Here is a 10,529-nt window from a genome sequence, read left to right as displayed (position 1 = left end):
TGACAGATACCGAAGCGCTGCTCTGAAACGGCACTGCCAGGATCCACCTGAGAACACACATTCATGATTAAATGACTGAGACCGCCACATAAATAAGCACATGTTTATTGTTTGCATGAATACATTAATGAAATGGAACACAGAGGAGACTTTTTGACTGAATTAGAAACCATTCAAAGAGACCCATAAACCAAGACAGAGTCATTATTTTCACAAGTTACAAAAATAAATCATAAGGCATATGCACGAGCAATAAAATATTTCTGAAGATAGCTTCTTGACTTTATGAATCTTCTTTTTGTGGATCATAAATGGGTGACTTCACCAGCCAGTTGTTGCTGAGTGCTGCTGCATATGAAGGATAATAATACAATGCCTTTTATGGGTACATAGAGAGCTGTGCAAAGTCTCAGAAATAGCTCCAGCTGATGCGACATGAGTCAGCTGATCGCTGCAAGTCTTAAAAAACAAACAAAAAAACATCTGTGAAGGCGTGAAGGTGGCCTGTTCCAAACCACCAGCCCCCTCCCCCCGCTCATGACACACTGTAGAGTCAGGTCAACTGAGCACGAATGAGTCACATTGGCATTAAAAAAGAGCATGTTCCAAATTTGGTTTCATCTGATTTTAGCTTCTTAAAAAATACCTTATTTCCAGTGACGTCATTGACCAATTGGACGTGACTCACCTCTAAGTTCCATTATTAAGCAGATATCTCTTAGTGAAAATGTTTTTAGCCCTTCGTACTGTCACCATCGAATCAAATGCTCACAAAGTCACAATTATTCTCACTTTTCATTTGGTTTGTAACTCTGGGGCAAATTTTAGGGCTCTGTTATTTTTATATAGAACGATTTCTAATGGTAGTTAAGCAGCTGTTTATGTTTTTATATGTAGGAAATAATATGCAATTTCTACAACATGGAAGAGGTGGAAGTAAGATAACCGTTATTTTTACAATCAAAGAACTGAAACGGTGCGCTGCAGTATCTACGGGGAGGTTGTTAACATATTTGCAGCAGAAGTAGCTGCTCTATGAACTGAAAGGCAGAAGCTGCAAGCTAAAGAACTAAGAAGTTATATATTTATTGGGCTCAGCCGCACAACACCTCCTCGCAGCACTGCGGAGGCGGTGCTCCTGTGGTCAAGAGTGGAGAGTAAAAAAACAGAAAAGAAAACCCCAGCGTCAAAGCAGAAGTGCCTTTTAAAACGAGAAGTAATTTCCGATACGTCGGTTGACCAACAACAGATATCTCCTTTGCATGAGGCTTGCTGCAGTAACCTTTTCTAATAACTCATTATCACGAGAGCCTTGAAAGACTAGAATATTTAGCTTTTATTTCAAAACGCAGATTAAAGCCAATGAATTACTGCTGTAACATTATTTGTAAAAAAAAATATTAATATTTGTAAAAATAAGCAGGAAGGAAAAAAATAAAAGGATGTCAGAGTAAGAATAGACTAAGAATATAAATAAATGCATGATCACATCATAAACTGTGTCAGTAATAGTTCATATTTCCTGAGGGGATAAATATTAGATACATTATAATAGAAATAGACTGATGCAGGACTTTCATGCAGTGGATGAATTCTCCTCATTGGGCTCTGGAAGAGAAAAAGAGCAAAACATGAGAAAAACTCTCCCCTACTCCATGTGATCGAATTAGCCTCTTCCTGTACGGATAGATAACAGCAAGTACTCGATAAGTGATTCTCTGGCCTTACTGAGGTTACTTCAACAGGAGGAGGGCTTAAGTGTTCACCTGTCCATGTCCGGTAAACAGGAAGCTTGAGAGCAGGGTGCGTGATCTCCACGCAGACTCTCAGACGTGCCCTCTCGTTTTCTTTGAGAACCCTGCTCAAGTTGACCTTATTGATGTGCAGCGCGCTCGGGTCGTCCTCTCCGTCCTTCTCGCCGTCATCGACCACGTCTGACGTCGAGTCCTCATCCCTGTCTATGGTGTTATTCTCCTCATCCACGTTTTCGTCGATGTACTGTATTCCTTCGATGTCGGGGTCTGTGACTGCCGCTTTTGTTTCTGAAAAGTGATGAAAGTTCAAAAAACACATACAGAGCTGTATATTTTTGCTCTCTTACGATCACCCTCGCTTGTAAAATGAAAGTGGACATTTTAATGCACACCAAAGAAAGATTTACTTCAGTGTTTATTTTCCTTTAAAAATAATCCTAGGGGATAGCGTTCCACGTTTAGTCTACCAGACCATAGACAGTAGAAAGCATTCAGACTTTCAGCTTTCCAGGTGTATGTAAACTGCATTCTATCCGACGGCCAGCAGATGGCGACAGTTGCATGGCAAAAAAAATAAAATTGAGTCTGTTTCGTATATTTTGGTCACAATATGGAGGATTATCTATGATATGAAAAGCTCATTGTCTAATGAGCTGTCAGTCCCAGATCATTAGCCAGTGTGGGTGTAGTTTTAAACTCAAAACCATCAGAAACCAGTGGGTTCCATCTGTATTTTATACCATCTTTGACTCTAAGAAAGGTTACAACTGAATTTGTCCTATCTATCTATCTATCTATCTATCTATCTATCTATCTATCTATCTATCTATCTATCTATCTATCTATCTATCTATCTATCTATCTATCTATCTATCTATCTATCTATCTATCTCCTTTTACATGTAGATATTTATCTATCTCAGTACTTATTGCATATCCATTTGTTTGTCTCTTCAGCGGTTCGTTTGTCTGACTCGGTAGGCTTGTGGACATCTCCAGGGCACACACGCTTTTCATTTCTCTTTGTCCGTCATCTCCGATCTCCTCCGTCTCATTGGACACCAGTGGCAAGAGCGTGGGTCCTCCTGCTGACCACTGTAACTTGGCCTTTGGGTGACCTCCCTTCAACAAGAGGGAGAACACACCAATGCCTTCGCTGCTCCAGCAGACTGAGATTGATGGAGGAATGGATGGAGCGACTGAGGAACAAGGGATACAGATAGTTATCGTTGGAACATCCTTGAGACTTTAATCGTGCAGTTTAAAAAGCAGGTAAAAGTGCGTCAGTCAGTCCTACCAATGTCAGCATTTCTCCAGTGTTTCTCAACAGGATCCTGTAGGGAACAGTGCCTCACTCTACAAATAATCCCTCCTCTTTTGTCGATTTTCTCCTGATTTGTTGCCCTTCTCTTCAGAGTGGCTGTCGCCCTGTAGCGTCTGGGTTCAGTCTGTATGGGGCCCCATAGCTCTCCTCCCTCTATCACCTCCTCCTCTCCATCATCTTGCTCTCCCTCCCTGAATCTAAGCCAAGTCACTGAAATGTTCGGAGGGTAGAAATCTGTGATTTCACATCCTAGAGTTTGATCTTGGGAAATGGTGGAGCTGACAATTTCAGATACGCACGGCCTCCTGATGAATCCTGTTTGGGATCAAAATAAAAAAATAATCTTTGATTTTTCAACATTTCCCCCATTCCCTCCTCATCCCTCATCCTTACCTCTGGTCTCCCGGGTGATGGGCTGCTTCAGGGCAATGTGGTGGACGCTGACCCACACTTTAGTTGCTCCTTTCTCCAGTTCAGCGCAGGGAAGTTTACACTGGCTGTAGGCTGAAAAGAATCCCTCCGAATTGGGCCGAGGGGAGGACGATGCCTGGGACGCCACGGGGCTGAGCTCACCGCCCTGGCAGAACCAGCGGAAAGTGATGACGTCTGGATGGAAATGGGATGCTCGGACTGTCAGGCTGATGACATCTGGAAGATGGAAATGTCATCAATGGTAGCCTCCTGCAAACAGGTTAACTTTAAATATGCAATACAAAAGGATAGTCTTCTTGAATTACCCGAGTCTCTTTGTGTTTCTGCCAGCTGTATTTCTGACACCTCAGGAGGAGCTGGGCAACAAAACATACAAGTGATTCAGCTGCAGGACTTACAAAAATAAACTGAATAATAGAAAAAAAACATGTTCTTACACAGAACAGTGAACTTCTCTGACACCCTCTCCTCCACGATCTTGTCCTTGCCTATGTAGGACACCTGGCACTTAAACACAGCACCCTTGTGGATTGAAATCTTGGGGATGAAGGTGAGCGAGGAGATCAGCTGTTGAGTGCCGTTTTTGGACGAGTGCAGCGGGCCCTGAGTGTGCAGCTTGTAGTAACCCATTTCACCTCTGGAGGGCAGCAGAGGACCTTTCTCTGACACTGGGGAGGTGAGAGTTAGACCATAGGGTAGATGGATGGTGATTAGGGGGTTACAGAGGCAGTTAAAGTTAGCTTTGGAAGTCCCTGTGAGTGTCAGGTGGTCAATTGTTAGATCAACGTGTTAAAGAGGGGGAAACAGAGGACGTTAAAGGGTGTTTGCGAGAAAAATCCAACATGTGTAGCACCAACACTTGCATTTCATTTCCCCAGTTCCCTAAACAACCAGCTTCCATCACCAAAAATTGCTTTAAAGATTGATTCTGCTGTGCTTTAAATATGTGTAAATTAATTCCTTCATTCAAACAATAAGTGTAACAGCTGGAGCACAGAAAAAAAGGAGAATGTGATGCATCCTACCTGCGAGGGAGTTGTCAAAAATAGGGGTGTCATTGAGAAACCATGCGGTCTGCACCTGGTCCACCCTCCTGCCTTCAATGCTCAGCGACACCCTCCCCTTTTGACCTACTATCACTCGGGGAGGGAGGATGATCCCTGACACGCTGAGAGATTTCTGTTTCTCTGAGCAGGGTCACAAGCAATTATAAAATAAGAGACACTGAGAGAGAGATAAGGTGATATATTCACATACAAATATGCCTTTAAATTCCTTATCCACAGCTCCACACTTGGAGTAAGGTGAATAATGCCATAGTGAACATCAGTGGATTAAAATGTCTTCATGCAAGCACAATCATCCGTGTAAGGAAATCCCAGAAATTTGGATGAGTGGTGAAAACACAGCATTCAGATGAAGAGATTCAACTCTTTGGTGTCGCTGGACCTTTTTTTGATAAAGATCAGAATTCAAAAGGGGGCGCTGTTGTGTTGTAATGCTTTTAGCTTTTCTGTAAGGATGAAGCTTACTTGGAAACTACAGTGGGAGAAAATGACAAACGTGAAGTCACGCTCTTATTATTCAGAACTTTTTCAAGGCTTTTCTCGAGTATGTGTATTTTCCGAGACTAAAAAAACTACAACTTCCTCCTCTCTAAAGGTTTTGTACAAACTTAGTTCCTCCTTAGTCACAAAGGACAAAAATAGACTTTGCCTTATTTCTTCAATCCCTCGAGTATCACAAATCTCCTGCTGCAGTTGCTGCGTGGTGAGCTCTGACTCACCATCTCTTCTCCTCCAAGAAAAGCCAAAGCAAAGCAGGAAGACCAGCACTATAGAGATGCACATCATAGCCACGGCTGCTTTGGCCGAGTTATTCAGCACTGGGGCCTCATCTAAGAGGAAGCAGAGAGAGATATTTATCAGATGATTCAAAGAAGGACCGGCAGTAAGAAAATAATCCAAGCAATTTTTAGTCAAAGCATTGTGTTACTTCATTATGATCTTGTGAATTGCACATTCAAAACTGGGTCATACTCTGAGGATCCAGCTTGTCCAGGTATGCTGAGCTACTGACGGGATTCACTAAACCAGGCTGGTTCATGGCACACTCCACCTTGCCACGCTGTGCCCTCTGCTCGGGGCTTAAAGTATAGTAGCGTCTGGTTCTGTAACTCCCATCTGGTTTCTGCTCAGTGACAGGCAGGTCAGGGAGGGTTGTGCCATTTTGATACCAGGACACAGACACTTCCTCTGGGTAGAAACTCTCCACGTCACAGTAAAGAGTAAGAGGAGAGTTTTTGGAGGTTGTCGGCAGGACAGAAAGCCCAAGAGTGGAAGGACCTGAAGAAGGGTAAAGAAAGTATTTTTTAAAAAGCTTGTGGTTTGTCACAGGCTTCATCAGATTAAAGGATTTAAAGAACAGAAGTGACGTTATGGAGTGATAGAGGATGTAATATTAGAAGTACTGTGAGAAATACTGACAGGCCATGAGGCATTAAGGCCACTAATATGGAAACAGTGACTCTCAGTGACTCACGGGTGATACTGAGCTGAAAATCCAGCTCTTGATAGTTTCCACTGTGTGAGACTTTGCAGCCAAAGGTCACATTCTGGTCCTCATGGGAAGGATAGAAGGTCAGGTTGCCCACAGCCCTGTAGTACCCAGCTGGGGTCAGTTCACCTTCAACCTGGTAGGGAGGTTGAATCACTTCTCCCGCTCTGGTCCAGGAAAAAGAGACAGGAGGAGGGTAGAAACCGTCTGCATGGCATTTAAGCTGGGTCTTAGTTTCCAGCACCACCCACTGATGAGGAACTGAGAGAGTGGGAGATGCTGAAGGGGGTGGGGGGAGAAGAAGAAATGGAATTGAGCTTAATTTTTAGATTCAGATGTGATCATAGGTGAGAAAAAGGAATCAAAACCACAAGAACAGAAACAAGACGTACCGACGATACTAAATGTAACGTTGCTGTAGTGCAGAATAGTAAAGTTGTAGCTGATGGTGCATTCATACATCCCCTGCAGGTCAAGACTGGCTTTGAGGACGACCAGCGAGAAGTCCCCATTGACGAAGTCAGCGTTGTCCCAGCTGAAGCCTTCCTTTATTTGCGTTGCTGCTTTTCCAAACGAGGCGATTTCAGAGCCATTTTTTATCCAGCTGACTGCGATCAGAGACTGGTTTATGTTGTCCCCCTCAGCAGAGAGCGTCACGTTGCAGGGGAGGGTTGCGTTTGTATTTGGACTGGCCTGAATTTCACTCGAAGACACTGAAAGTAGAGAGAGATGGACGGAAAAAAACAAAACGGGAATCATTAAGGCTCCTTACTTCAACACCTGAGGGCTTGTGAGATGCAATGTGCCCTTTTTTGTGTGGTTGGGTCTGCATTTCAGGAACCCCCACACCACCACCACCACCAAAAAAAAAAAAACTATGTTACAGACAATACTATGTCAGAAGTTGTTACATATTCAATAAATGTTTCCAGTGCACTTGGTAAGAAGTGCCATGACTTCTTGAGTTATTGGGTTGTTTTTTTGTTTAACTCTTGTCTTGTAACATTTGTGAAACAACTTCTTCTTTAGAAAGAAGAAATATCACAATCTTCCTCTTACAACTGGAAACGTTGCCGCGAAACTGACTGACAAACCAGTTACATGACCTTATGGCATTTTCCTGTTTTTGCTGATGCAAAACAGAACCATTTGAGTTCTTTTAAAAACAAAAATAACCCAGGACACAAACATGCACCTTGTACATATATTGTTTAGTGGAAGATACAAAATTGTCTTTCTAATGTGTTTGACTTAATTATGTAATAAATGTCATTAGAAAGCACCGAGAACAAAGTAAAACCGTAAAAGCAAATAGCTGTCTAAGGCTGGACAAATAACACTTGTCCAGTTTGTTGACTTAAATTGAATGAGCAGTGAATACATTCTTTCTTTTCATCCCTGAGAGTAAATCAGTAATCTGACTACACTTTATTGATTCAGTGCAAATACAAGGCCTTTAAGACAGGCCCGGCCATCCAATCAGCTTAATTAGTAACTAGTACAATAAACACTTCTTGGCAGGTGTAACAAAAAGCGGTGGAAAAATTTCCATCAGCATGAAGCGCTTATTTACGCTTCTCGCTAAATGACGGGTCGATCAAAGCAGATTAACAAGAAACCTAAGAATGGAGGTCAAACTGTACTGTTGACACTTTTGACAGGCTATTTTTGAAAAGCACCTCGAATCAGTTAATAGCAAACATCGTGCTGATGCACCAAAGAGGAAGAGGTTATTTTTCGTTTATACTCACTGATGTCACTTTAAGTTCGACATGGTGGAGAGAGACTTATACTGCATTACCAGGTTTATATTACATATTTTCTAGAAGTTAAGCTGTGATGCATTGTGTCTGATGGGCTGTTAATACTGTGCCACTTCCACTTAATAAGCGGCTGAACTTCACCAGACATTATAAACCCAACAGCCGCATTAGGCAGCACTGGCCACACTGGCCTATAAAGAAAACAACAAAAGCTACATGAATATTAAAAATCACTCATGTCTCACTTCACATACTGTCATATTGCACTGTTACATACACTGCAACTTAATCCAGGAATCAACACAACATAAAGGTCAGGTGGATGCTCACAATGTCTAACACTTTAGGTCTTTAATATGCACCATCCATACTAAAAGATTCACTTATAGCCCACCTGAGGTAGCCCACCTCATACCTTGTCATCAGCCAGAGTAAGATCAGTGCCGCCTCTGTAAACATCCATAATACTCACCATGCTTTATCAGAGTCAGGAGGACAACATAGGCGAGGACTTTACACTGCATGGCTGGGCTTGTCTTGAGACCGACTTCTTATCATCAGGTCCTTTTCCCTGTCTTATATAGAGCTACGAGGTGACAGTGGGCGGGATTGTCCTGCAAGTCGGTGAAATAAGAAATATCGTTCCTGGACCTCGGGAGTGAAAGGAGGCCCTTGATATGTGTACGTTCCTCCAGAAGCAAGCAAGGCCTGGAGAGCAACAGGGTGGAAACGGGAGAGAGGAAAAAAGGAGGGAGATGTGCAGGGACGCACAAATGGGGAAACTGGTCACTTAAAATTCAGACGGGCCTCAGGCCAAGGTTTTGGGGCTACTTTACATTGGTGCAGTGTTGCCACGAACAAACAGAGCGAGTAATCCCACTGAGTTTATGTGGGCAAACACTCAGGCGAGACTACAACTCTTTTCTGTCTGTGGGAGGGTTCGGGTGGCGATGCATTTTGCGGAGAAAAGGAGGTTCTTTTATGCCCCTCTGTACAAGCCCCCCTGTCTCTTCAGTCAGCTCCTCTGATAATATTTAACCAGAACAAGCGCTTGATGTCTGAAGAGAACAAAAGGTGTTATCTAGTCAATCCCCCCTCTTAACAGTCATTAACTTGATTAGGAGTTTAAATTGTTTGACTTTGCACTTTAATTGGTCTTAACACGCACATCAGTCAAGGGTTAATTTCTGATCCAGAGGGGATGTGCGTCACTGAGCTGAAGTAGTCAGTCAGTATTTTTCTGCTGTACTTTGCATGAGGAGGAAACAAAAGCAAGAACTGAAAGTGTGATTAATGTGTCCCAAATCCTTGTTTGTCTTGAACCTGTGCTCACATCCAACTCTTTGTGACTGAACTTTGTGTTTTCTCTTCTTGACACGCTCGCTGCTTTCATCAGGCTGGAAGATTGAGTGAAGAGGAGGGGCATGTGAATCTGGGCCAGCTGATCGAAGGAATGAAGTTATTTAACTATTGTGAACATTTTGCTTTTGTCTCATTGATGCTCTTATTCAATATGTGACCATGACGTCAGCAAAAACCTTTGAAGCTGAAGTATGAGGAAAATAAGTTTATGATTTGAATACAAGGTAGAAATAAAAAAAATGTCAGCTTTATAAAGGCCTTTATGGTTTGTGTGTGATTATTAAAACAACACACATTTCCAGCTTGTCAGAACTTCTATAATTAAGAATCATTATCAAGACATATTCAATGATTTGTTTGTTTCTGGGTATCTCAGCAACCATTTCTTCTGTTTCAAGAAAACAGCCCGAAGCTTCAAATATACCCTCTGCAGTGGTCGCTTCGCTCAGAGCCTCGCTGTCGTCACACAGATGCTGTCATCCAAGGTGTAAGAAGCCGCTGCAGTATTGTCCTAAACGATAGGTGTCGCCATTTAGTCAATAGTGGAGAAAACGTGCTAATAAGTAGGATAAGAAGTTAAAACCAGGAGTCAAGACTTTGTTAAGTGTCAAGTGTTGTTTTGCAAATTTCTTTCCACAAACTCAAGCTCCTAAACATATACAACATCTCACTCTGTGTATTTGTACATCTCTGAGCTTCTGTGCAGGATTATTCTTAAAATGGTGGTAATAACTGGCATGATCTGGACTTAAAAAGGCAATATTTGCCTGTCAGTTTGTTGTAGCTTAATAATATCCTAGATTAATAAAGTTATTCAGTTATTCAGAAAGGTGTTTAGAAATGCATTGGTGGTGGCGTTTAGGAAAGACTACTGAGTGTTTTAGGCCTGAAACTGGTGTTGCAACTTCCATTGTGGGAGGTCACAGGGTGCAAGTGCAGCAGTATAAAGAAACAGGTGTGCTGCATTTTTTAACCCAGGACAAAATTAGAGCACTGCTTCCGAATGCACACAGCAAGTATTTTTTTCCATTAGATCTATTCTCTTCCTGTCAATTTGAAGGAGGAATGCATAGGAGGAAATGACGGTACTGAACGTGGCAATAATAGTCATTACATGCTGTCACAGCAAAATCTCCAGTGTTAATTTAACACTGGAGAGTGTCTATATGAGTCCACACCTCTGGGTGTTAAATACAACACTGTTGAGTGTTAAATTAACACTTTTGACAGTGTTATATGTTTAAAAGTAACCTAGTCAGTTTTGAAGATTAACAATGGCTAACACTGGAATATTTCTAACATTTTGAGTTATTTTCCAGTGTTAGAAAATCAGCACTG

At 42.2% G+C, this 10,529-nt stretch overlaps 1 protein-coding gene across 2 annotated transcripts; it reads right to left on the bottom strand.

The window, feature by feature from the left end:
* Window positions 1-68: 68 nt before the first annotated feature.
* Window positions 69-8,580, bottom strand: si:ch211-180a12.2. 2 transcript variants are annotated; one of them, XM_040001260.1, is made up of 13 exons: window positions 8,302-8,580; window positions 6,459-6,779; window positions 6,052-6,345; window positions 5,550-5,855; window positions 5,297-5,407; window positions 4,536-4,697; window positions 3,948-4,262; window positions 3,816-3,866; window positions 3,472-3,726; window positions 3,052-3,393; window positions 2,681-2,953; window positions 1,767-2,042; window positions 69-1,608 (listed from the first exon to the last, which is right to left on the bottom strand). In XM_040001260.1, exons 1-13 carry the CDS (start codon window positions 8,351-8,353, stop codon window positions 1,577-1,579), a joined length of 2,790 nt encoding a protein of 929 aa, XP_039857194.1. In that variant the 5' UTR covers window positions 8,354-8,580; the 3' UTR covers window positions 69-1,576. The 2 variants fall into 2 exon arrangements, with proteins under 2 accessions (XP_039857194.1, XP_039857195.1); XM_040001261.1 differs by having other exon boundaries at window positions 3,948-4,178.
* Between the last annotated feature and the right edge of the window lie 1,949 nt (window positions 8,581-10,529).

The sequence above is a fragment of the Simochromis diagramma genome, unplaced genomic scaffold (assembly GCF_900408965.1).
Source record: "Simochromis diagramma unplaced genomic scaffold, fSimDia1.1 OVJJ01000421.1, whole genome shotgun sequence".
In the NCBI taxonomy this organism is placed as follows: Eukaryota; Metazoa; Chordata; class Actinopteri; order Cichliformes; family Cichlidae; genus Simochromis; species Simochromis diagramma.
This window is presented reverse-complemented; position numbering and strand designations above follow the sequence as displayed.